This window comes from Mesoplodon densirostris, chromosome 7 (assembly GCF_025265405.1).
Source record: "Mesoplodon densirostris isolate mMesDen1 chromosome 7, mMesDen1 primary haplotype, whole genome shotgun sequence".
Lineage (NCBI taxonomy): Eukaryota > Metazoa > Chordata > Mammalia > Artiodactyla > Ziphiidae > Mesoplodon > Mesoplodon densirostris.
The window spans coordinates 11,112,769-11,137,527 of record NC_082667.1 but is presented as its reverse complement, the minus strand read 5'-3'; the positions used below and the strand labels follow the sequence as shown (position 1 = coordinate 11,137,527).

General features: G+C 57.4%; 2 protein-coding genes across 4 annotated transcripts; one reads left to right on the top strand and one right to left on the bottom strand.

The window, feature by feature from the left end:
* Nucleotides 1-332: 332 nt before the first annotated feature.
* TMEM132A (transmembrane protein 132A) lies at nucleotides 333-12,682 on the top strand. 3 transcript variants are annotated; one of them, XM_060103306.1, is made up of 11 exons: nucleotides 333-703; nucleotides 3,170-3,384; nucleotides 3,580-3,798; nucleotides 4,533-4,864; nucleotides 6,525-6,674; nucleotides 7,741-7,939; nucleotides 8,024-8,167; nucleotides 9,233-9,435; nucleotides 10,173-10,449; nucleotides 10,795-10,986; nucleotides 11,405-12,682. In XM_060103306.1, exons 1-11 carry the CDS (start codon nucleotides 604-606, stop codon nucleotides 12,446-12,448), a joined length of 3,075 nt encoding a protein of 1,024 aa, XP_059959289.1. In that variant the 5' UTR covers nucleotides 333-603; the 3' UTR covers nucleotides 12,449-12,682. The 3 variants fall into 3 exon arrangements, with proteins under 3 accessions (XP_059959289.1, XP_059959290.1, XP_059959288.1); XM_060103307.1 differs by having other exon boundaries at nucleotides 335-703; nucleotides 7,744-7,939; XM_060103305.1 differs by lacking the exon at nucleotides 333-703 and having other exon boundaries at nucleotides 3,001-3,384.
* Nucleotides 12,649-24,473, bottom strand: SLC15A3 (solute carrier family 15 member 3). Its single transcript, XM_060103308.1, has 8 exons — nucleotides 23,916-24,473; nucleotides 20,457-20,746; nucleotides 18,378-18,525; nucleotides 16,817-16,927; nucleotides 15,922-16,090; nucleotides 14,318-14,476; nucleotides 13,382-13,537; nucleotides 12,649-12,900 (listed from the first exon to the last, which is right to left on the bottom strand). Exons 1-8 carry the CDS (start codon nucleotides 24,471-24,473, stop codon nucleotides 12,746-12,748), a joined length of 1,746 nt encoding a protein of 581 aa, XP_059959291.1. The 3' UTR covers nucleotides 12,649-12,745.
* Nucleotides 24,474-24,759: the final 286 nt, after the last annotated feature.

The window sequence follows — 24,759 nt, the reverse complement described above, 5'->3', positions numbered from 1 at the left end:
CATAGACCCACAGGCTTCTCCCAGGGATGGGGCTGCCTGCATCTGGGGCTCTTCTTCTGTCAGACCAGTTGTCACCTGGCCCTACTGGCCCCTCTCATCCCCTCTCCACCCCGAGCTCGGTTCTCTACATCCCCCCCCCAACCCCGAATTCTGGTTCTGGTTCAAGTGTCAGATGCCTTTATAGGAGAGCTGCTTGTGGGGTGGGGGTGAGGCAGAGGAGGTGCTTTTTCCTCATTGGTCAGGAGCTTCCGAAAGGGAGCGAACCGAACACGTCATCGTGTCCCTTTTGGCAGAGGCAAGTCAGTCCCTGGGGAAGTGGCCTTCTGCCCGACCTCTAGCACAGGGGCGCTTGGGGCTTCGGCATCCGTAGGGCACTAGGACCCTGCGTGGCTGAGGGACAGCCCGTGAGCCGCGTTCGCTCCCTCCCACCCTCCTGCTCCAGCTCTAGCTCCCGCTCCATTGTCTGGGAACTGCAGCCGCGGGGCGGGCGGGCCCGGGGATTGGCGGGCGGCGGGGACCCAGCCGGCCCGGTAGGGCTGGGAGATGCCGGGAGGACCCCGGCCACCTGAACCGCCCGCCTAGTCCCGGCCTTGCGTGGGAAGGATGAACGTCTGGATGGCGGGGCGCGTGGCAGCGGCTCCCCGGGGGCCCTGCGGCCCCTGGCTCTGCCTGCTGGTGGCCCTCGTCCTGGACGTCGTGAGAGGTCAGCGGCAGGGGAGGGGCGGGGCGGGGCGAGGGGCAGCCGGGCCCGAGCAGAGGCCGAGAGCGAGGGATGCTCGGGAGCCGGGAGCCCGCGAGTTCTGGGACTAAACCCCGAGCCGGGTCGCCCCGCAGCGTGCCCTGAGGGTTGGAGAGGTCTTACCCCAGGGATCTGGCCCCCAGCCTCGCGCCTCTGGCTTTCCTCACTTGCATATCCTGGCAACTTCTTCCTGACCCAAGGCCAGCGGGGTCCCCGGGCTCTCACCGTCTTCCCCCCATCCTCGCCGTGTCCCCGCACCTTCCACGAGTTTCCCCTCCAGTCGCGACGTCTAACCTGCTGCCCCCTGTCCCGCACGCACCAGCTCCCTAATCTGCGGTACAGAGAGCTGTAGCCCCGTGGCTCCTGGCCTCCTTCCCTCAACCATCAACCCAGCCCCCACGGAACGGGAAGCAGCCCCTTTGCCCAGGACCTGCGAGATCCGCAGCCGCCTTCTCCCTGCCCCAAGGAGCTCTTTGACCTTGGAATTACTTCATCGGTGCCTTCCTGAGTATGGGGATCACTGGAGGAAGGGGCAGCGCCTCCCCTGTGCCCCTGCGTGGGAGACAGACTGCCCTTGTCGTGGGCTGAGGCTGCTAGGTGGATGATGCCACAGAGAGCGAGGCATTCTCTGCCCCCTCCCCCCACCAGAGAGCTGAGCTCTGAGTGATGCGAGTCCGTGGGAGTCAGGCCACAGAGCATGTTGTAATTATCCAGGCAGTGGAGTATGGAGTAGGAGAAGGATCAGAAGCCAGGGTCTGCCCCCAGGGAGCCATAGTCACTCACCTGTTACACTTGGGGGTGGGGGGCGCGGGGAGTGCAGCTTCTCAGCCACATGCTCCTTGCTGGGGAGGGTCCAGAAGGAGGTTGAAACCGTCAAGTCCCCCAGCCCAGCAGTGGGGCTGAGAGCGAACTGGCTCTAGGGCTGCTTTCAGCCACCTGCTCCCCTCCCCAGGGGACCCAGCAGGAGCCCTAATAACCCTCACACAGAGAGAAGAGGAAAGCCTTGTCACATCTATTATGCAGCAGCAATAATCCCTCCTCCAGACAGCGCACCATAGTTTACAAAGCCCTCCCCTGTCCACCGTGTCACTAAATGCTCGCTCGTTCTACAGGTGAGGAAACTGAGGCTCCAGGATGTTACATGACTGACCCAAGCCTAATCGAGGAAGAGTTAGGACGTAAACACACGTCTCCAGGCTCCCAGAACATCCTCTCCAGGGATGGGGGATGCTGGGATGAGTAAGACATGGCCCCCAGCCGACAGACAGGAAGATGACTAATTCAGGGGTGCAGAAGACTGAGGGGACTGGTGGGAGGACAAGCAATCAAGGGGGGCTTCCTGAAGAAGGAGGTGACAATGACTCTTGACCCTGAAGGAGGAGGGAGGCGCTGCCCAGCAGAGGAGGAGAGACCCACACTCTAGGGAATGAAGCCTACAGGGTGCACGGTGGAAAGCAGCCCAGGGTGGAGAGAGGTGGAGGGTGGAGAGGCAGGGTGTGTAATGGTTGGTGCCTGGGCTCTGACTCCCAGCTCCATCACGTTCCTGCTGTGGGACCCCGGGAAAGTCCCTGAACCTCTCAGCTTCATTTTCTACAACCATAAAATGGGATTAATATTAATAGAACCTAGTTCTTAGAGCTACTACAAAACCCGAAATAGTTAATACATGTAAAGTATTTAAAATAGTAGCCAACATATAGCTTGCTGTCAAAAAGTGTTAGCTATTATTTTTAGGGCTAACTAATAGTCAGTTGATACAAACCAAATATGGTCTTAGGGGTCCTTTGCCCTTCTGACTGTTGGTTGAATACTTTGACTCTCTCCCCAGGCTTATGGTTCCCGCCCCCCTCCCCCATCCTAGACTTGCACTCCAATACCCAGTTGGGATGGGGTAGAAAGGAGCAGGTTCGGGAAACCAGTGCAAGGTTGCCATGGTGATGATGCAGAGCGAGCGGAGGGGGGGGGGGGGTGGATGCCCAGCCAAGTCTGGCCAAGGATCCAGGGGCTGAGAAAGGGTCTCTACTTCTACAAAGATCACCTCATCACCATCTTTTACTACATAGACCCTGTCTTGGGAGGTCTGTACCCCACAAATGCCTTGGTGTCAGAGGCAGGTAGATAGCGGGCAGGAATGGGGGAGGAGGAGACATTGAGAAGGTTCTGCTGGCCTGAGGAAGGCCTGGGTCTGTGGAAGGCAGAAGAAGGAATGACTCAGAAGCTGGCAGTCAGTCCTGGATGTAGATTCAAATCCTGGTCCCAGTTACCTCATCTGTGAAATGGGGAGACTCCCCCTGACACCCTGGGAAGATGGGACATTTACAACCCTTTTCTTCCACCATCGCCCACCACTGCTGTGCCCCGGGACAAAGCTGAGTTCAGCCCCCGCCTGCTCTAAAGCTGTCACCATCCCTCCCCCTTCTCCCTCTTCAGTGGACTGTGACCAGGACCCCCTGGACCCAGTCTACCTGCCGGCGGCCCTGGAGCTCCTGGATGCCCCCGAGCACTTCCGTGTGCAGCAGGTGGGCCACTATCCACCTGCCAACTCCTCTCTGGGCTCCCGATCGGAGACCTTTCTGCTCCTGCAGCCCTGGCCCAGGGCCCAGCCATTTCTCCGGGCCTCCTACCCACCCTTCGCCACTCAGCAGGTAAGGAGGGGCCACCAGAGTCTCCTGGGCTTAACCGGACTCAGAGCCAAGGTCCGCTGTGTGTGGCTCAGCCCTAGCTGTGCTCCCCATTTTCCAGAAGGGGAAAAGGAGGCCCATAAAGGCTCTCTCCTGCCAGCCTGAGTTTTTGCTTCTCCCCACCCCTTGCTTTGTTGAGCACCCCCGTTCTCCCTCCAGGTGGTCCCCCCTCGGGTCACTGAGCCACACCAACGGCCAGTCCCTTGGGACGTGCGGGCCGTGTCAGTGGAAGTGGCTGTGACTCCAGCGGAGCCCCACGCCCGCGTCCTCTTCCATCTCAAAGGGCAGGATTGGCCCCCGGGGCCTGGCAGCCTGCCTTGTGCCCGGCTCCACGCCACACACCCTGCAGGCACTGCTCACCAAGCCTGCCGCTTCCAGGTGAGTGGGAGGGCCCCACCTGGGCTGGCCCTGCTGCTGTGTCCGCCAGAGGGTGGTCCCGGAGTAGGGAAGAGACGGCTCACCCCTCCTGGGAGGTTTGGAGGTTATGGACCACCTAACTCCATTCCTGCTCTGCTGGCTTTTGCGGGTCCCTCTTATTTAGGACCCGTTAAGGAGTTCAGTCCATTGCACGTGACTTTGGGCAAGTAACGTAACCTCTCTGAGGCTCAGTTTCCTCATCAGTAAAATGGGATAATAACAATTTTTACCGCATATTGAGTTGGAATAAAGAATAAATGGCACAATGCCTGGCACAAGAGCAGTCCCTCAGTGAGTGTTGTATTACTGTTAGCATTACTTTTATTATTGCAATTTCTGCTCTTTTGCAGTCTAGCACAGGATTCCACTGGAGAGAGGTGTTCTGTGGGCTGTGGGATTCTGAGAAGCCTGAGGATTCTGAGTGGTCATCAGGGCGGTCCTGGAGCATGATTAGGGGCAGGCGTTGGGGTTGGTTCCCTCTGGAATGAGACTGTTCCCAAAGGTGGAAGAACGGCCAGGGGACGCGTTCTGAGACCTAGCCTCAGTCGCGTTGCCAGATGGCTGTGTCACGTGGCAGGCGCCTGTGGCCCGTGCTGGCCCTGCTCTCATGGACCCCTGCAGCTCTGGGTTTCCCGCCCTAGGTCCTGGGACTCCCCTCCCCCGCCACGCTGACCATGGCCGTTGTGTCTTTGCAGCCATCCCTGGGCGCCTGTGTAGTGGAGCTGGAGTTGCCCTCCCACTGGTTCTCCCAGGGCTCGCCCACACGGGCCGAGCTGGCCTACACACTGGAGCCGGCAGCCGAGGGCCCTGGGGGCTGCGGCCCCGGTGGGGAGGAGGACCCCGGAGAGCAGGCCCTCCCAGTGGGCGATGTGGAGCTGCGCCCCGCGGACCCCCCACAGTACCAAGAGGTGCCCCTGGATGAGGCAGTGACTCTGCGGGTGCCTGACATGCCCGTGCGGCCCGGCCAGCTCTTCAGTGCCACCCTCCTGCTTCAACACAACTTCACAGCCAGCGTCCTGACCCTGCGGTGAGCACCGGGCCCCTGGGGGCGGGTCAGAGGCCGGAACCTCTGCAGGAAGACTGCACAGGTACCTCTTCCTCTCGGGGTCTTTAGTGGAATCTTTGACCTCTGCAAAACATGGGTCCGCCATACCCACTCCAGGCCAAGCACTGTGGTTGCCCTGGCAGCAGGCAGGACCCGGCGATTGGGCACGGCCCTGAACTTGGAATCAGAAGGAGGAAGCTCCCCTCCCCTGGCACTTCCCTGAGACTCCTTTGTCCAGTGGACTAATAACGTTGCCCACAGGGCAGTTGCAGCTCCAGGGAGGGGAAATGGGAGAGGGCTTAAAAACTGGAAAGTGCAGTGCCTGGGAGTGGTTAATGCTCGGATGCCCGGCAGAGGTATTTGCCCTAGTCCCATTCATCTGCATCTTTTCCCTCTTGCCACCCTCACCATGGGTCCTTAGCCTTTGGACAGAGCTGGCTCATCCCTGTAGGAAGGCCCTCCTTTTGTGTCCCTTTCTTCAGGAAGTGCCCCACCCCCAGCCGTCCCCCACCCCAATCTTTTTTTTTTTTTTTAATGTATTTATTTATTTTTGGCTGCGTTGGGTCTTCGTTGCTGCGCGCAGGCTTTCTCTAGTTGTGGCGAGCGGGGGCTACTCTTTGTTGCGGTGCGCGGGCTTCTCATTGCGGTGGCTTCTCGTTGCGGAGCACAGACTCTAGGGGCGCGGGCTTCGGTAGTTGTGGTGCGCAGGCTCAGTAGTTGTGGCTCACGGGGCTCTAGAGCGCAGGCTCAGTAGTTGTGACACACGGGCTTAGTTGCTCCGTGGCATGCGGGATCTTCCCAGACCAGGGCTCGAACCCGTGTCCCTGCATTGGCAGGCGGATTCTTAACCACTGCCAAGGATTTGCAGAGCGTGACTTGCCTATCCCATAATCGGGTTTGTGTGTGTCCCATCCCTGTGTCTCACAGGTGCCCGTCGCATCTCCCTGTCTCTCACGCCCTCCTCTCTCACTCGTATCATTGTTAGATCTCCCTAGACACTTAAAATATGCCAAGCCCTGTGTCTCCACTCTGGACCTTAAGGAAAGAGCAAGGCCCTGTCCCCCTCTGGCACTAAGGGACCCCTAGTGGTAGGGAAGGGGACTGGATGGGCATGGACTGGATTATATGCTCTGATGAAGGTACAAAGTGCTGCAGGGGCCGGGGTTAGGGGGTGTGGAGGCAGGGGAGATTCATCCTGCCACAGGGAGAGCTTTCTAAAGGAAATGGTATCTGTGTTGCTGAAGTCTTGAAGAATGAGCAGGTGAAGAAAGGACGGGCAGACCAGGCTGAAGGCACAGCCTGAGCAAAGGCTTAGAGGCACAAAGGGCACCGTGCTCGTGTACTTTGGGCGCAGCTCAAGCTACGAGTGCGTGGAGAGATGTCACAGCCAAAGAAGAAACTGGACCAGACCCCGGAGGGCCTCGGATGCCAGGCTAAGACTTGACCTTGTGGGCAGTGGGGAGTCATAAGTGGTCTTTGAACGGGGGAGAGCTGTGTGGCGGGACCTGCAACGAGATGAGGTCCTTCTGGGTCAGAGGATGGCGAGGAGGAGATTCAACCTGGAGTCCCTTATCTTCCCGCTCTGATCCAGTCCACACTTCAGCACCCCCCTGACACACTGGACCTGTGTCCCCTTCCCCAGGATCAAGGTAAAGAAGGGGCTGCATGTGACAGCTGCCCGCCCAGCCCAGCCAGCCCTCTGGACTGCCAAGCTGGACCGCTTCAAGGGCTCCAAGCATCATACCACGCTCATCACCTGCCACAAGGACAGGCCCGCGGGGCCAGACTCCAGGTGGGTACTTCCCTCCCACGAGGGGTAGAGCGGGGAGGGATGGTACTAGAGTGCTAGTGGGCAGATTTAGGGGGCCCGAGGGGAGGGGGCTGCCGGCCCCCATATTCCCATGTAGGCAGGCACAAGAGTAGACTCCTTCGAGGAAGCAGCACAAAACAGATATATCTTTTGTTCATTCAGCTACTATTTATCCATCCCCAGGTACGTGCCAGGTACAGTGAGTGTCTGTGAGTCTTATTCCAGATGATGACAATCTATCCTGGCCACCCAGTCACAACCCTCACTGCTGCTACCCTGCCTCCCACTACCAGCAAATGGGTCCCTTTTTCCTGGCCATTAATATTCCCCCAAAAGCCCAGTTGCAGTTCTTAACACTTAGGAACTCTTCTTATTCATGCCCTGAGTCTGGGTCAAGGCCATGCGCTTTGTAGCCCCTGTTTGAATCCTAGTTCCGACACTTTTCGGATAAATAACTTGGGCAAGCCAGTTAAGCACACCCCTGCCCTACCCCACCAGAACCTCTGTTTCCTCACTTGTGAAATGGGGATAATGATGCATCCCTTAGGGTTTGTGAAAATAAGGTACCACCCAGCAAGCATCTAGGCTGGTTCCTGGCACATAGTAGGTGCTTGATCAAAGGAAACCGTGAGGTTATTTATTATTCAAGGTGTCAAGTGCCAGTTCTGGGACTGGGAAGTGAATCTTCCTACTTGGTAGAAATTGACATTGGTGCTTCATGCCACCCCAATGGCTGTGGAAGACAGAGGCCTGAGTGCAGGGGGCCCAGTTAGGCAGGAGAGCCAGCAAGCATTCTAGGGGTTGGTAAAGTGGCTCCATGGATCTTGAGCGGATAAGAACTTAGGCTCTGGAGCCAGGATGCTTGGGTTTAATCCCAGCCCTACCACTTTTCGCTGTGTGACCTTGGGCGAGTTACATAACCTCCAGACCTCAGTTTCCTCATCTGTAAAATGGGGATCATCGTAGGACCTACCTCACGAATACAGGAAAGTGCTCACAACAGTGCCTGGCCGCTCTCAAGCACTCAGATTCTCTCTCTTCTGGCCAGCAGCCCCCTTGAACTGTCCGAGTTCCTGTGGGTGGACTTTTTGGTGGAGAATGGCACTAGTGGGGGCGTGGCGGTCACTCGCCCTGTCACATGGCAGCTGGAGTACCCAGGCCAGGCCCCCGAAGCAGAGAAGGACAAAATGGTGTGGGAGATCCTGGTGTCGGAGCGGGACATAAGAGCCCTCATCCCACTGGCCAAGGTAAGGGGTCCCCAGCTCTTCCCAGCCAGGCTGGGGGCCAAGTGAGGTGAAGAGCTTGGGGCTGAGCTCCTCCTGCACCCCCAGGCTGAGGAGCTGGTGAACACGGCGCCGTTGACTGGAGTGCCGCGGCACGTCCCTGTGCGCCTTGTCACCGTGGACAGTGGCGGAGCTCTGGTGGAGGTGACAGAGCACATCGGCTGCGAGTCAGCCAACACTCAGGTCCTGCAGGTGAGTGGCACGTATGCGTTTGTGTACGTGTGGCGCCCACAGCGTTCCTCCTTCCCCACTCAGGTCCCCAAGAGAACAGCTTCTTCTTCACACCAGTAACCTCATGAGGGGAACCACAGCTTTGGTCCCACCAACCCCCTCCAGAGTCAAGTGGGAGCTGTGCAACCCCCAAACCCTCAGCTTAGGCACTTTCACATTCTTACTGCACTGGCAAATGAACTGACGTGGGAGAGTTAAGAGCATGTACTTTATGGTGGGAAAGTTTTCATTTGAAACCCATCTTTGTTATCAGCTAGCTGCGTGATTGTGGACAAGTCTCAACCTCTCTGAGCCTCCGTTTCCTAAGCTTTAAAATGGGAATCTATTTTAGGGATGTTGTAAGAATTAAAAGCACTCTAAGACAGTATCCAGCAGAGAGCAGGGGCTGAACGGCAGCTACTGCTGTTATAATACAATATAATCATTATCGAATGGTAAAAGTAATGACAACTATTATTACTGGAGCCTCATAATGACCCATGAGGTTAAAAAAAAGGCAGGGCAACATTCCCCATTTTGAATTCCCCTAAGAGGGGAAGCCCAGAGCCTGCATTTCCTAAATTCTGGCCGCCTGAGTGGAGGTGTCTTTGGCTACCTGTGCCAGCACTTTGCCTCTGTGTAAGTGGTTCCTACCTGAGGGTTCACGGATGGATAGGTCTGCCTTGCCCTCAGCCTCTGCCTACCCACTCGTACCTGGTGGCTCCAGCACCAAAGCCAGAGGCCAGCACTAACGAGGAGCCAGAGTTGTGGATTCAAACCCTCCTCTGCCAGGAGAAAGATTTTCTCCTGTGCAAATAGCCAGTTCCCCCAACTGAGCCCCAGGTGAACTCAGGGAAGGGCCGTTCCTGCCAGGGGAATGTATCTTGGCAGCATGGGGAAATCTTAATCTGAGGACACGCATTACAGAAAAATACAGAATGAATTTCCACCGTACCCCTTTCTTAACGGTATGGGGGTCAAGAGATGCCCCCCGGTCCATACCTGTCCCGGGTGGCTGAGCCCACCCCGTCCTCTGCCCTCCCACAGGTGTCCGAGGCCTGTGACGCTGTGTTTGTGGCTGGCAAGGAGAGCCGGGGTGCTCGGGGGGTGCGGGTGGACTTCTGGTGGCGCCGGCTGCGGGCCTCGCTGCGGCTGACCGTGTGGGCCCCGCTGCTGCCCTTGCGCATCGAACTCACCGACACCACCCTCGAGCAGGTCCGAGGCTGGAGGGTACCTGGCCCAGCGGAAGGGTAGGTGGAGCCCTGGGGAAGCTGGCAGGCCTTGGCAAAGTCGCTCTGGGACTGAGGGTGCAGGGGACGCAGCCATAAGCCCGAGCTGGGGTCTGAAACACTGCCCCATTGCCTGCGGTTCCTTTTCCCCCTGCCCGCCCATCGTCACCCAGCTTCTGACCGCTGTTTGTGATTGCCGACCTCCACTCCTCCTTCCCTGCCTTATTTCTCTGTAGTACCTATCACTTTCTAACATACCACGTGATCTGATTAGTCTTGTTTGCGGTCTGACTACCCTCCCCACTCCTCCCCTAGAATGTAAGCCCATGAAGGAAGGGATTTTGTCTATTTGGTTCCCTGCTGTGTCCTCAAAGCCTAAGATGGCACTTAGTAAATATTGAGGGGATCCCACCAGAGCGCAAGGACGAGGTGGCCTCAGGCCTCTGGAATCTGAGCTCCCAGGCCCTCCAGAGAGTGGGCACCATGGATCTCCCCCATAAGAGAGGGTCTCGTCACGCATAACCAGAGTTCCAATTAGGAGTAAGAGGAGGGCGAGAGCAGCTCGATGCATAGGCAAAGGCACCACTGGGGCGCGGCGCCGGCGGGTGGAAGGACCTGACCACCGAGGTGCGGCTGCGAGCGGGGCTTGGGGAATGTGCGCCCACTAGGAGCCGGGGGCCTCCCTTGGGCGGGGCCCTCGGCCGGCTAGGGGCGGGGCCCGCGCTGACGCCCCGCCCCCGGGCCGCCGGTTCCCGCAGGGTGCTGGAGCCCGAGGCGGCAGGGGCGGAGGAGGCCGAGCGGCGCGGCCGCGGCTGCCGCCTGCAGTACCAGCGCGCCGGCGTGCGCTTCCTCGTCCCTTTCGCGGCCCACCCGCTGGACGGCGGCCGCCGCCTCACCCACCTGCTCGGCCCGGACTGGCTGCTGGACGTGTCCCACCTCGTGGCGCCGCATGCCCGCGTGCAGGACCCGAGTGTCGCCTCGCTGGAGGGAGGCCGCGTCCTGGTGGGCCGGGAGCCCGGTGTCACCTCCATCGAGGTGAGCAGACGGCCTGAAAAGGGTGTAGGTGGCTCCCATCATGTTAATGGGCAGGTGTGAAGAGTGTCGGGAGGCCCAGGCTGTACCTGGGGAGGTAGGAACCCAGGGGGGTTGGGGATTGGGCCAGAATAGGGCAGCCCGTGTAACGGGGGAAGTCCTCGAAGTATGAAGGGCTGGGGTTGGGTATGTGGGAGCCTGGTCTTGAGGTGCCAAGGGTGGGAAAGCAGCCTGTGCAGATGCTGGGAGCACAAACCAGATCCCTTTGTAAGGGTGCTGGGCTCTCAGAGGGCCGAGGCTGTCTGTGTACGAGCACCGCCCCCACTTCCAACTCCCTCTCACCCTCAGGTGCGCTCCCCGCTGTCTGACTCCATCCTGGGGGAGCAGGTGCTGGCTGTGACGGATGACAAGGTCTCGGTGCTGGAGCTGCGGGTGCAGCCAGTGATGGGCATCTCACTTGCCCTAAGCCGGGGCACTGCCCACGCCGGGGAGGTCACAGCCACGTGCTGGGCACAGTCAGCCCTTCCTGCCCCAAAGCAGGTGACAGCTGGGGGGTCAGGGGGCTGAGGTCAACATCTCCAGCTGGGGGTTGATAACAGGGGGATGGGAGGTACCTCCACCCTTCACCTTAGGGTTTTCAGGATGAGGAGTGACTCCCTATAAGGTAGTGAGCTCTCTGTGGCTGGAGGTGATCAAGCAGTGGCTGGCTGGAGTGTGGCAGTGGGAGGTTATTAGATGGCTCTAAACTGAGTACCCTCCCGATGACTCACACCCCGGGGCCGAGTAGAAGGCAGGTGATTGACGCATGTCCCCTCTCTCCCTGTGTTTTGTCCCTCTGCCTGTGTCTGTTTTCTCTCTGGTCTCTCCTCCTCCGTGTGGCCTGTCTCTGTGGGAGTGGTCTCTGTGTGCATGCGTGCGTGCCCTCGCGTGTCTCTGCCTGTGTCTGTGTGCCCGACAGGAGGTGGCCCTCTCCCTATGGCTGTCCTTCTCTGACCACACCCTGGCCCCCGCTGAGCTCTACAACCACCGTGACCTGGGACTGTCCGTCTCGGCCGAGGAGCCCGGCGCTGTGCTGCCAGCCTATGAGCGGGGTGCCCAACTCGGGGTGGTGGTGAGTGGGGTGGGCGTCAAGGGGCTGCCCCTGCATGTGGCTCTGCACCCGCCTGAGCCCTGCCGCCGGGGCCGCCACCGTGTGCCCCTGGCCTCTGGCACCGCCTGGCTAGGGCTGTCCCCCGGTCCCACCCCTGCCCCTGCCCTCCCATCCAGCCCCGCTCAGAGCTCAGCGGCCCCAGAGGCCAGCGTGGGTGGAGAACGGCGGGCGGCAGGCAGTGGGGGGGGCAGCGGGGAGGGGAGGCGCAAGTTTGAGGAGGCACAGGAGGAGGAGGCCCGGAAGGAGAAGGCAGAAGCTAGGGAGGAGGCGGAGGAAGACGAGGAGATGGTCCCCGCCCCGCAGCGGGTCACCGAACTAGAGCTGGGCATGTACGCCCTGCTGGGCATCTTCTGTCTGGCCATCCTCATCTTCCTGGTCAACGGTGTGGTCTTCATGCTGCGCTACCAGCGCAAGGAGCCCCCCGACGGTGCTGGCGCCCCTGCCGCCCCCCAGCCCCACAACTGGGTCTGGCTGGGCACCGACCAGGAGGACCTGAGCCGCCAGCTGGACCGGCAGTCCCCTGGCCTGCCCAAGGGGGAGGGGGGCTGCCCCTGCGAGAGTGGGGGAGGAGGGGAGGCCCCGACCCTGGCCCAGGCCCCTGCCGGGGGCACCACCAGCTCCTCGAGCACCCTGGCCAGGAAGGAAGCCGGGGGGCGGCGGAAGCGAGTAGAGTTTGTGACGTTTGCGCCAGCACCCCCAGCCCAGCTGCCCGAGGAGCCCGGGGGGGCCCCTGCCGTGCAGTCCATCCTGGTGGCAGGCGAGGAGGACATCCGTTGGGTGTGTGAGGACATGGGGCTGAAGGACCCCGAGGAGCTGCGCAGCTACATGGAGCGGATCCGGGGCAGCTCCTGACCCTCCCTGGCCTGCCTGGCCCGGCGCCGTCGGCCTCTAGCCTGGGCAGCCTCCTGCTCATCCTCTGGTGCTTGTTGATGCGAGTCCCCTGCCTGGTCCCTCGCAAGGACTCCCACCCAGGCCCCCTCTGCCCTGCCCCTTGTCGTGGACCATGGTCGTGAGGAAGGGCTCATGGCCCATATTTATGAGAACCATTTCATCCTGATGTTGGGTACAGAATAAACTGAGAAGGAAACCCCAGCTGGGCCTGTGGCTGTCTGTTGGGGGAGAGAGGCAAGCGGGGAGTGGGAGCCGTGTTCAGCCACTGTCCCTCCTGGGACAGCTTTGGGAGGCTGGGCCCTGGGCCACCCTCTCATAGCGACTAGCGATCCCGATATACAGCAAGGCTGTGGCAGCCTGAATGCCGGCCAGCAGGAAGAAATAGAGGTCCATCCGGCATTTGTTGATGTTCCCTGGGGAAAGGAGGGGTTGGCATTCGGGTCAGGGCAGGGCTCCCCCAGCGCTGGCAGCTGAAGCCAAAGCGGGCAGTGGGGTGGGGTCTGAAAACACAGGGCAGATAGCCCACTAGCATTGGGCTGCCCTAGGTGTCTCCTGTGGCGTCTACAAGGCCCTGGTGGCTTTCTGTTCTTTCAGGGGCTTAAGACATAAGTACCACAGAGAGAGGTGACCCTTAGCCAGAATGGCAGAGTTCCAGAAGCAGGAAGGTGCCTTGGAGGTCTGCTGAGTTCACTGATTCCTTTTGGACGGTTAGGGTACCTGAGGCTCAGGACAGGACCGTGCTGTGGGCGCTGGGCCAGGTTTGGGCGAGAGCCCTGTTCTGAGTCTAGCATGCCATTTCCATCTGCCTGGGGTCAAAGCACTTGGCAGTTGCCATCACCTTTCCAAGTCGCCCTCCACCCACGTCCCATTCCCGGGGAGGCCCCCCACACTCACCAAAATCCTCCGGGCAGTGCAGCCAGCCCCCCGGCAGTGACAGTAGCGCCACCAGGCTGGAGCCTAACAGCGAGCCCACCCCAGACAGGCAGAAGAAGATGCCCATCATGGCGCCCTGCATGGAACGCGGGGCCTCTGAGTACGCAAACTCCAGGCCTGCGGAGAGGGAGGAAGGACGACCCAAGGGGCTGGTGGAGGAGCAGAGCCTGCTGGGCCACGGCCCTCCCGTCCCCCAGCCAAGCCTCCCTCCTGGCTTCCCCTGGGTGACCCCTTGCCTCTGCCCTGCTCATCCGCCCTGAACACCTCCACCTGGATGCTCCCACACTGCTCTGTCTCCCCTCTTCCCCCTCCTCCTGGGTCTCCCATTTCAGTGACAGAAGCCCCGTCCTCATCCTCTCTCTCTCCCACCCTCTCTACCCACCTTCAGCAGCATCATCAAATCATTTTGATTCCACCTCAGAAATCTCCCAGTGTCTCCCCCGCCCCATTCCCTCTGCCCTGGGCCACATGGACAAAGGGAAGACAGAGAGGACCCCCTTTGCCCAGAGGCCTTGGAGAGGGCCTCATGGCGGAGAGGGCAGTTAGACTGGGAATTGAAGGGGAAATGGGAGTTCACTTCCAATCTGGGAAATGGGAAGGCAGAGGGAACAGCAACCGCAAAGTCACAGAGGGTGGGGAACATGGCACCAGGGGGACTGTGGGGGAAGGCGGTATGGGAAATGTCTTATTCACCTCTAATCCCCACTGCCTATCGCAGTGCCTGGCACAAAGCAGTGCTGATAAGTCCCCACGGGGTGACTGCAGCCCCGCTCAGAAAACCCTGCCTTCCTCCATGCAGACAAGCCCCAGAGGCTGTGCCCGTGAGCCCTCTGACTTCGAGGCACCACCAGGCAGAGCCCCTCACCTATGCGAGAGCAGGGGAGGGGTCCAGGATACCTGGGATGCTGGCAAAAATCTCACTGATCCCGATGAGCAGGTACTGAGGGGTCTGCCACCAGATGGACAGTGGTGCTGCGTAATATGTGTTCTGCCCAATCTGCTGGGACACCGTCTGGTTGTGACTGATGTACTCTAAACGCTCCATCTCCAGGACTCCTGGTGGTGGGGAGAGGGGCTACAGTCAGGCCCACTGCAGGCAGCTTAGCCCATGACAGAGCTTGGCATGTAGTGGGTATTCACTAAGCAGCCAGTCATCGACTAGGCAGCATGTAAGGAAAAGAACACTGGCCCTCCATCTCTTCCCTTTTTGCCTTGGCTGCTAGGACGCTCAGAACTAGGTTTTGCACTCAATAACCGTAACAGCTCTCGTTAATTGAGAGCCTGTTATAGGCGAGGCATTTAATATGCATTCTTGTAAGTAAGAAAGAGAAATTTAGGTTAAGCCATCAGCCCTGGTAAGTGACTGGGGCTGTATTTGTGCCCCAGCGTGTCTGGTTTCAAAGCCAGCCCCATTCCCATGATATCACATGACTCCTCTACTGCAGCATCAAGTATTACAATACTGTTTCTAACCTGGCTTTCAAGTTTAGTTTATCTCCTTCCCCTTCACTGCTTAGGAGACAGCTGTGCTCTAGGGGAATGAACACCAGATATGGAATTAGGTGACTTGGGTTCCAATCCTGGTCCTGCCACTGGCTAGCTGTGTGATCTTGGGCCAATCACTTAACCTCTCTGAGACCCAGTTCCCTTATGCAAGAAGTAGGAATAAAAATCCCAGGATTATTGTGAGGATGAAATAGGACAAAATGCACTAAAGCATGTAGCTGAAAAAGAATCTAGTTTGGTTTTCATACTTGCAAGACAATACTACTTATTGAGCTTTAATTCCTCTGGCTCCTACTTGTGTTCCAGGCATGGTGCTGGGTGCTTTACCGACTTCATCTTGTTTAATCCTCACAACAGTCCTGCTAGACCACATTCCGTGAGGGTAGAGCCTGGCCTCTGCACAGGGTCTGAATGAGTCACTCTCCCCATTTTAAAGATGAAGCTCAAAGACACTGAGTAACTTCAGGATCATTAAGTCACAAAGTGAAAAGGGCTGAGGTTTGTGCAGTAGCATGCAAGGCTTCTTTACCAGAGCTTCTTTCTTATGAGTGGCTTCAAATCCTTTTGAAATGGAAGAGGGAAGAGCATAAATAATAGATACTTTTTGAAAAATGTCCCCCAACTGCTAAATGGCTGTGTGTCTTTGGAAAATGCATTCAACACATTTTTTGAGCACCCATGTGCATCATTCATAGCAGTGAATAAAAAAGAAAAAAATCCCCTGCCTTCAGAAAGCTTACATCCCCCTGGGGAAAATCTTTTTTCCTCTCTTGGCCTGAGTTTCCTCATCTGTCAAAACGAGGGGAGGCTGGACTCAAGGAGGAGGGTCTCTTTCAGCTCACATCTTCCAGAAGCCAAGACTGGCACCCACGGGTGGAGGGTGTACTTGGCCCAGGCCCACAGCTTCAGCATCAGCCCCTGGTGGATCCAGCCTCCCCCCAGCCCCAGACAAAGGCCAGCCCCCTCCCCAAGGCCCTCCACTGAGACCGACATACCTGCCACAATGACCGAGGTGAAACCAAAGAACATCCCCAGCGCCATCTTCTGCAGAGCCGAGGGAAGCAGCTTGCAGCGCAGCAGTAAAGGATCGAGCAGGTGGTCCTTCACAGGCACCAGGATCAGCAACACCACGACATTGGCCAGGAGGAGCCAGGCTTCTGGGATCTGGGAAAGAAGGAACCAAGAGAGGCAGGCTAGAAGAGCAGAAGGAGCTCTGGGCTGGAGTCCGGAGACCTGGACTCCATCCAGACTGTCCCTGGGTGACCCAAAGTCAGTCCTTTCCCCTCCTCTGAATACACACTCCTCGGCTGTGTAACTAGGGGATGGATTAGATCAGGGATGGCAAATAGGTTCCTTTGACTTCTGTCAGTTGGTAGTGGCTGCCTGGAATGTTCATGAGCTCAGCATGAAAGAATGCCATGATCGATTAATGATGTCTGCCATGGGCAAGGAAGGGAGGTCTAGTAGCAGATATGTCATTTATCTGCCAGCTCTGAAGATCTTTGATTTTAAGAGTCTCTGAAATGCCAAGGAACTGGTTTGGAAAGTCCTGGTGAAAGGCAGAGATCTGAGCATCCAGGAGTCCCACAGAGGGAGGGAGCAAGATAGAGTTGAGAATGCCCCATATGTGCCTGATCTGAGGGCCTGGTGCAAACTGGGCAGTGAGGCCCGCTTCAGAGCAGCAGGGGGTGGGAGTGAAGCTGACCTGAAGTCTTGTATGCACTTGAGCCTTTTGGCAGGATGTCTGGGCCTCCAGGTGCGTTTCCTGTATCCTGAGGATGCCGTGCCGCTGGGGGACGGGAGTGTGGCGGCAGCTTCATTTCCTCCTTTTCTTAGAGGAAGCCCCCAGCCCGGCCTGAAGTGGGGGCTGATCACACGTGTGTCTCTCACCTTGTAGCCACCGCTCTGGGCCCTCAGAGCCGCGGATCTGTTGGCAGGGTAGTCTGGGAAGATGTCCGGGATTTGGAGGTGAAGACCTTGCAGGACATAGGTGGACTGCATCTGCCGAGAGAGCTGGAGGTGAGGCTGGAACAGAGATGGCCGCCTCACCTCCATCCCAGGATGCTCCCAGCTCCAAGGCAGGCATTCCTCCGCAGTAGCACAGGGCAGCTGGGCAGTTGTCCCCTCGCCCAGCTTCAGGGGGCAAGTGACCTTCCCACCCTCCTCCCTCCCCGGGAGTTTCCTTTGCTCTGTTCCCAGGCCTGAGGGCTGTGAGTGCAGCTTTGCGCCAGAGCCCAGGCCCAGCTGGTCTGGCTCACATTCTTGTCTCCAGGGCCTGGCACGGAGTAAGCGTGGATAAATATTTGTTGACACGGGGAAGATAATGCATGGCTGTCCCCGCAGGGAGTGCTCATCTGACACTGAGGCCAAGCTGAGCCCCACAGGTTGACACAACTGGGGACTGTGTAGGCACTGACCCACCAGAATGGCCCTGGACAGCAGCAGGGGCAGGCTTCAGGGGTCCCCGCCATACCGGCCGTTATCCCATTAGTTGCTGTATGAGGGAGGGGGCTCTGGGAGAATCCTGCAGGAGGGCCTGGGGTCAGAGGAGGGCACTTGGGTTGCTCAGGGCAGCAGCTGTTTGCTGACTGGTATGGAAGGATGTCAGTATTCTGACAACTGGTACGACTAGGGATCAACCATGCACACACATGTCCCATCATAGACACCTTCTGCCTCTGTGCCACCCCCAAGTAGCAGGCTGGCCCTGCATGACCCTCACCCCCTGCAGCTCGCAACAAGGTTCCTGCAGAGCATGTGTGGGAGGCAGTGACCTTGTGGACTGGGGATTAGAGGCTGGGGTTAGGCTGCTGCCCACCCTCCACACACCCGCACACACATTCACTGCAGTAACCTTCCCCTTGGGGAGCGGGCGGGAAGCAGCGGTTTTCAAACCTGGCTGAGCGTCAGCAGCATCTGAGAAGTTTATTACACTAGAGACTCCTCCAGCAATTCTCTTTCAGTAGTCTGCGGTGGGACCTGGGAATCTGTATTTTTTAAAAGCTCTGCAGGGGATTCTGAGGCGCGGTCAGGGTGGGGAACCACTGTTGCAAAGCACTCGAGGGACTGAGCTTGCCCCTAACTTGCTATGGGGCCTCGGGCAACCGACACACCTTCTCTGGGCCTCCGTTGCCAAGCCGGAGAATCTGAATGCTGCAGAACTGTTAGAGCCTCTAGTCTAACAGGAAACTGAGGCCCGGAGAGATGGGGTGACTTATTCAGTCACTGGGCCTCAGGCCCGTCTCCAGAGTTCCTTGTGCTCTACCACCCAGAGTGTAATTACTGGGATGGCTTAGCGCCAGGCGCCACCCCAGCTGCTACGTGGCAGCAATTCACTTTGTGAGTCGCCCCCCGCCCTTTCCACATACCCTGAGCATCTACCGTGAGAGATGAGACCAGTCAGGGGCCTGGGGAGCCAGTCCCCCCGGAGAGAAAGGGCAGGGGTGCTGACCTGGAAGTATACCATCCAGTAGGGCACCAAGGTCACCATGACGGGCAAGATCTTCACCAGCACCTGGAAGTTGGCGATGTCCTCCTGGGGGGAAGGGCCAGGCTGGGGAGACCTCTGGTCAGGCAGCAGCTGGGCACCTCGAGGGTCTCTGAGGGGCCATAGAGGCAGCAGATAAAATGGCTGCTACCGTCACGACCACCATGGCCGCCTTCCCACCTCCCCCATCATCCCCTACTTTAATCCCACTCCCCTATCACCAGCTATCGCAGACATCATCTCAGAAATTGCCACCCTCATGTCCTCCACTCCACCATCGGCATCCCTTTCGCCGTCACCACCATCATCCCCAATGCCAGCATGCCTATCATCACCATTAGTATGGTCACCAGCATCACCAAAGCCATCCCCTCCATGGGCTTCTCATTCTATGACCATTATGTTTTCCGTGCTGGCACTGCCACTGTCAATGCTACCACTGTCATCCCTGTGGCAGAGTTGGCGATCAAGACCCATTCCATCCTAGAGCTGTGGCCTCTCGGGTCCTGGGGGACGTAAGACCAGAGGCTGTGGCGAGCAGAGTCTTGGGGGGATGTTTTTGGCTTGTAGTGTGGATGTGCCATGGGAACCAGGGAAGCCCCAGTCCGTGCCTGACTCAGAGAGAGAGGCTGTCACAATTTGAGACACCCCAGTCCCCCCAGCGCGCTCTCCAAGTCCATCCTCCTCAACAGGCGACATGGGAGCCCTCTCCCTACAGAACAAGGGATGGAGAGGAAGGGGTGGAGGGAACATTGTTAGGAGACAGGAAAGATCAACCTTTACCCTTTACCCTTTGCCCTTTGTCCTGAGAGGCTTCTAATCCCTACTCGCCCAAGAGCCTTGCCTCATCCTTTGAGATTCCAAAAGGGACGATACCGGTGTGGTGTGACAGCCACCATCAGCTTCTCCCCTACCCAGTTTGTGATGTTGCTCTTCCACTAACAGGTGGATTTTAGCCGCCCTGCCCTTGAATCTGAGCTGGGCTGTGACCGTACTGACCAACAGAAGGAGGAGGCAGTGATGCGTTGGGACTCCAAACCTCCAAAAGGCCTTCAAGGGACCGACAGCTTCCACTTCTTGCCCTCTGGAACATTCCCTCTTGGAATGCTCCCTCCTCTCGCAGCCCAGACACCTGGCCGGGAGAGGCTCCAGCCACCTGGGGGGCAAGGCCACACGAAGCGGAGCCGAGGTGTCCTCGTTGACAGCCAACATCGACTGCCGGCCAGGAAAGTGAGCCGTCTTGGATGTTCTAGCCCTCTCAAGTCCTCAGCGACTGCAGCCCCCCGTGATATCATAAGAAGCAGGACTGTCCAGCTGAGCCCAGTTATCCACAGGATTTTGAGGGGTAAAAAAAAAAGGTGGTTGCTTAAGCCACTACGTTCTGGGGTAGTTAGTTAGGCAGCAATGGACCATTCAAACAAAACCTTACAGCGATGCACCAGGTTGGGGGAAAGCATGTTCTATACCTTTTCCATCTAGATCCCACTGACAGGAGCTGTAACTGGGTCCAAGGTCTGGAGACAGGTTTGCTTAGCATAAGTAGTCAATTAACTCAGGGAAGAGAGGGGCAAAAGGAAGCCATTGTACACATGCAAGGCCATTCAGAACCTTCCTCCCTTGAATGCCAGCTAATGGGAAAGGGAGCCCGTTTGGCTGACATCTTAGCCTTTCTTATACTTAATATCCAGGTAGCGTAGACTGCTATCCCGACAACCTTCACTGGTAGGTCATCTTGGTAACCACCACTCTACTGCCATGGTTATCACCATTGCCAGCGTTTATCTTCATTGTCGCTGATTACACCATCATCCCTATCTTTATCACCAGCGTCACTGTCAAGACCACTCACATCCTCATACTTTCTACAGTTAGTCCACTGCCAATACCACCACCATCACCCTGACCTCTGTCAACAGCCTCAGTCATGGCGGGCAGCTCTAGCCCACTGGGGAGCTGGTCATCATAAAGGGCTACCACTGGAGCTGATCCAGAATGCCTTTAAACTGGATCATGTGGCCCCTTCACCCAGAGCCCTCCCCTTACCTGGCAGAGTGTCGGCGCCACCGCCTGGGACAGCAGTTTTGGAGAGCAAGTTTGAGCATGGAGGACACTTGGCTGCCTGTGGGGGGCTTGGTAATGAAGCTGGGGGTGGCGAAGAGGAAGATGAAGAAGGCCAGGCCCACACAGCCCACGATGATGCTGTAGCCCAGCAGGAAGTTGATGTTCTGTTGGATAAAAGCCACCACCAGCAAGGACAGCACGGCACCCACATTAATGCTCCAGTAAAACCAGTTGAAGAAGCGGCGGTTGGCATGGCGTCCAAGATCCATCACCTGCCAGGCAAGGGTGAGAGTGAGGGCCAAGGAGGTGTGAGGGCACCCTGCCGTGTGCCTGTACCCCCTCTCCCACAGAGACACTTCTTGGATCAGTGGGTGGGTGTTCTGGCACCTTCCTCATCCTGATCACTAAATAGATGCTCAATAATATTTGTTGAATGAATGAATAAACCCTTTTCTTGGGAGTCACCTGTTAATGATCAGGACATTTTGACACAGCTGTTTCTTCCTGCCCTTGACACACATTGCTTTTTTTTTTCTTCTTTTTTTTTTTGCGGTACGCGGGCCTCTCACTGTTGTGGCCTCTCCCACCACGGAGCACAGGCTCCGGACGCGCAGGCTCAGCGGCCATGGCTCACGGGCCCAGCCACTCCGCGGCATGTGGGATCTTCCCAGACTGGGGCACGAACCCGTGTCCCCTGCATCGGCAGGCGGACTCTCAACCACTGCGCCACCACATTGCTTTTTTATTGTCACTAACTAGTACACACAACAGATGTCTCTGGTGCCACTTTGTTCATTTCTAGCTGATTTATCCCTTTGTCTTTGAGTAATCCATACTGTGCATCACCTTCATAGTCAGAAAAAAGCCAGTCAAGGTCTTAGGTCTGTTCCACATTATTAAATATGATTTGTGCATATTACTGAAAGAACAGTTGGAAGTCTAATTGAAAATTTCCTCTGCAGTTTGAAGATGCAAATGGAGTTTTCCATTGTGCTCCCACCACAACTTGCCTCCCAGTCAGACAAAGTTGGCATAATCAGGGAAAGCAGAAGTGGTCCCAGACATGGCCCCAAGAGCGAGTTCTGGCCTGGTGAACAAAAAAATTTGGGCCCCCCAGCAAGGGCAGTAGGGCTGAAAATCTTTACACAGGATTTGGATCAATCTGCAACAGCCAGGCCCCAGGCACCCTTCCGGTCTGCTAGCTTGGATCAACTGCACTGGCTGCCCATACCTCTCCTAGACCCTGGTCCCAGATTCTGACTCAGCAGGTCTGGGTCAGGGCCCGGGCATCTGTACTTTTTAAAAGCAGTGATGTCTGGAGGTCACCTCTCTAGATAAATGATTCTGTACCCCATCACCGTTTCATTAACTCCCCAAATCTCAGAATCCATTATTCTCCTTCCACCCAGAGATACATATATCCATTAGTTAAGATTTTATCAAGCTTTAATTTCTGTAGTTGCATTAGGAAAAAGGTAACTAGGTATTTTGTTCATTTTCCAAATGTAAAATTTTAGTCCACACAGGTGTGCTTAAAACTGCATCCCCTTGGAGATTCTGAGGGGTCCTCTTGGAGATGAGGAGGGAGGGGCCTGTCCACTCACTGAGAATTCTCACTCACTGAAAATCCTTGCTGTAGACTTTCAAGCAGAAAATTGAATAAGTCCCATTATGAGCAGGCACTCCATTTATTAATTGGATATAAATGAATATGACAATTGCAACTCTAAGGGGAAGACCAGGCAGCCCATTCAGGATATAAATGAGCTCTCCCAAAATGAGCAGCCACTTTGTCGAGAATGATGGATGGCCCTTTCTGAAATCAGCAAGTGTGTTAAACACTCAGTTCCTGGGTATGGCTGTCTGCCAGATGGTGCCACCCCCTCCCACCTGCACTCCCCATCTGCCCCCCCCAAATTCTGCAGCAGCCCCCTCACTGCTCTGGTGTGCCCACTCGAGTTACCCCCATCCACTGCCTACCCTGTAACCAGAGCCATTTTAAAGAACTCAAACCTAATCTAATGATGTCCATCCCTGCCTCAAATCATTTTAGTGTTTCTGAACTGTCCTAGGGATCAGGCCAGACCCCCAGGCAGCCTTCCAGCCTGGCCTGGCCCCACCCAGAGTCCATGCTACCCAGTGGCCGAGCCTCTGAGAGACCAATTCTGCCACCAAGAGGAGAGACAGACAGGAGGCAGTAGATGGCTGAGGCCCTCTGGAGGTCAATGGAGTCAAGGGCACCTGTGGGTGGAGTGGGATGTCAATGAAAGAGCAGAATTAAGGGAAGATGAGAGATTCTCACTGGCAGATATTGGGGGTCTCCTGGTCTGCAGGAAGGTCAGTGGTGGCTGAGAAATGGACAGGGCTGTCCTGGGGGCACTGACTCCCCCATCATCAAAGGAATCCAAACAGGATGGATGAGTCACTCCTTGGTAAGGACTCTGGAGACTGTGTTGGATGCTGGATTGTGGATGCCAGCTGGATGCAATATTCCTTCCAAAATGTCCCCTTTCTGATTGTAATACATGCAATTAAAGAACATTTTAAAGCAATTAGGTCAAAAGTACAACTAGTCCAGTGGCACCTGACCACACTACTGTCACAATTTTTTCCAGTTTCCCCCTTTTGTTGACACCTGCTCTTTTCACATGGCTGTACGCATATTCTGTATTCAATTTTGCATTGCTTTTGCTCATTAACACTGTATGTGGTTTTGCTCAAGTCACGTTACATATTTTTAAAAATTACTGTCTAATAGCCCACTGAGTAGAGCTATCAAAATATAGCCATGACATATTTGACACGGTATTTACTCATTCATTTAACAAATATCTATTGAATTTCTCCTATGTGCCATGTTCTGTCCAAAAGGGTACAGAAAAAGGCGCAGAGGTTAAGATATTGGCCCGAGTGCCTCTGGCTGGTGAGTGGCAGAGATGGGATCTGAGCACGTGGGCCTGACTCAACCTCTGGCACAGCAGGCAGGAAGAGGCTCCCGCCTGCCTCTAGATCCGTACAACACACAGAGATGGGGCCCAAGGTGTGGGACCTGAAGTGCAGCTACCCTTACCCTGCTCTTCGACCTGCTGTCTATGAGACCTCAGCCAGGCTGATAAACGTCCTGAAACGTCAGTGTCCTACTCCGTAAAATGGACATAAAAATACTACCTACCTTCTAAGTAAAGAGGATGAAATGAGCTAAAACACTGAAAGTGGCACATAGTCCAAGGCCAACCATGGTTATCATTATTGTTGCCATCGTTTTTGTTGTAGGGGTCCACACCCCCAAACCCCCAACCCCACAGCTTCTTTCAAATAAAGAAACTGGGCCCGGAGAGGGGTCACGCTGGCTGGCAGCCAGGGCCTCTTGCCTCCCGGGTCCATCGCTTTCCCTCCGCACGCCCCGGGCCTCCCGACGGGGCGGGCCCTCTTGCTACTCACCTGGTCGGCACCGAAGGAGGTGAGGTTGCTCCTGACGGAGCTGGCGGCCAGGGCGAGCAGCAGCAACACCGCGTAGAGGGTGGGGGCGCAGTAGGGGGTGGGCGAGGTGTGCAGGCAGCCGGGCGAGGGGCAGGCGGGCCCCAGCGGGAGGGAGAGCATCTCGCCGCAGAAGGAGCTGCGGCCGTCGGGGAAGGCGGTAGCGGCCAGCAGGCCGGAGGCGGCCAGGTAGAGCAGCAGGCTGAGCGCGATGGCGCGGTAGCGGCCCAGGTATACGTCGGCCAGCCAGCCGCCCACGGGCGCCAGCAGGTAGGAGGCGCCCAGGAAGACCAGCGCGGCGCGGGACGCCTGCTCGCCCGCCCAGTGGAAGTCGGCGCTGTTCAGGTAGAGCACCAGGTTGCCCGCGACGCCGAAGAAGGCGGCGCGCTCCAGCATCTCCACGAGCAGCACCGCGGCCGCCGCCGCCCGCCACCACCGTCGGGGCTCCCGCGGCCTGCGCTCCAGCAGCGGCCGGCGCTCCCCGGACTCTCGGGGCTCCACTCGGGCGCGCGACCCGGGCATCCTGGGCCTCCGCTGCGCTTCTCAGACCCCGCCCTGTCCGCAGCCCTCCGGCCCTCCCCCGCGGCCTCCCTCTTCTCGTCTCCTCCCTTCCCTCCTTTCTCACCCCTTTTGGTCCCCCTCCCTCTCCCTTTTCCCCTCTGCTCCCCTGTCCCCTCTCCCTGTCTTTCTCGCCCCCTGGGGCCTCTGGGGCTACCCGGATTCTACTTCCCGTTCTTAACAGTTGTCCCCTCCCCTGGTGACACCTGGCCCACACTCCGGAGACAAGGGTCCTCCCACAGGGGCTCCC

Coding starts and splice junctions, on each gene's coding strand:
- TMEM132A (XM_060103305.1), top strand. CDS start 3,016: ATGGGGAGACTCCCCCTGACACCCTGGGAAGATGGGACATTTACAACC. Junction 4,865..6,524: donor GCCAGCGTCCTGACCCTGCG/GTGAGCACCGGG, acceptor CCCCTTCCCCAG/GATCAAGGTAAAGAAGGGGC. Junction 9,436..10,172: donor GTACCTGGCCCAGCGGAAGG/GTAGGTGGAGCC, acceptor CGGTTCCCGCAG/GGTGCTGGAGCCCGAGGCGG.
- SLC15A3 (XM_060103308.1), bottom strand. CDS start 24,473: ATGCCCGGGTCGCGCGCCCGAGTGGAGCCCCGAGAGTCCGGGGAGCGC. Junction 14,477..15,921: donor CACCTCGGTCATTGTGGCAG/GTATGTCGGTCT, acceptor CCCCACCACCAG/GAGTCCTGGAGATGGAGCGT. Junction 12,901..13,381: donor GCACTGCCCGGAGGATTTTG/GTGAGTGTGGGG, acceptor TCCTTTCCCCAG/GGAACATCAACAAATGCCGG.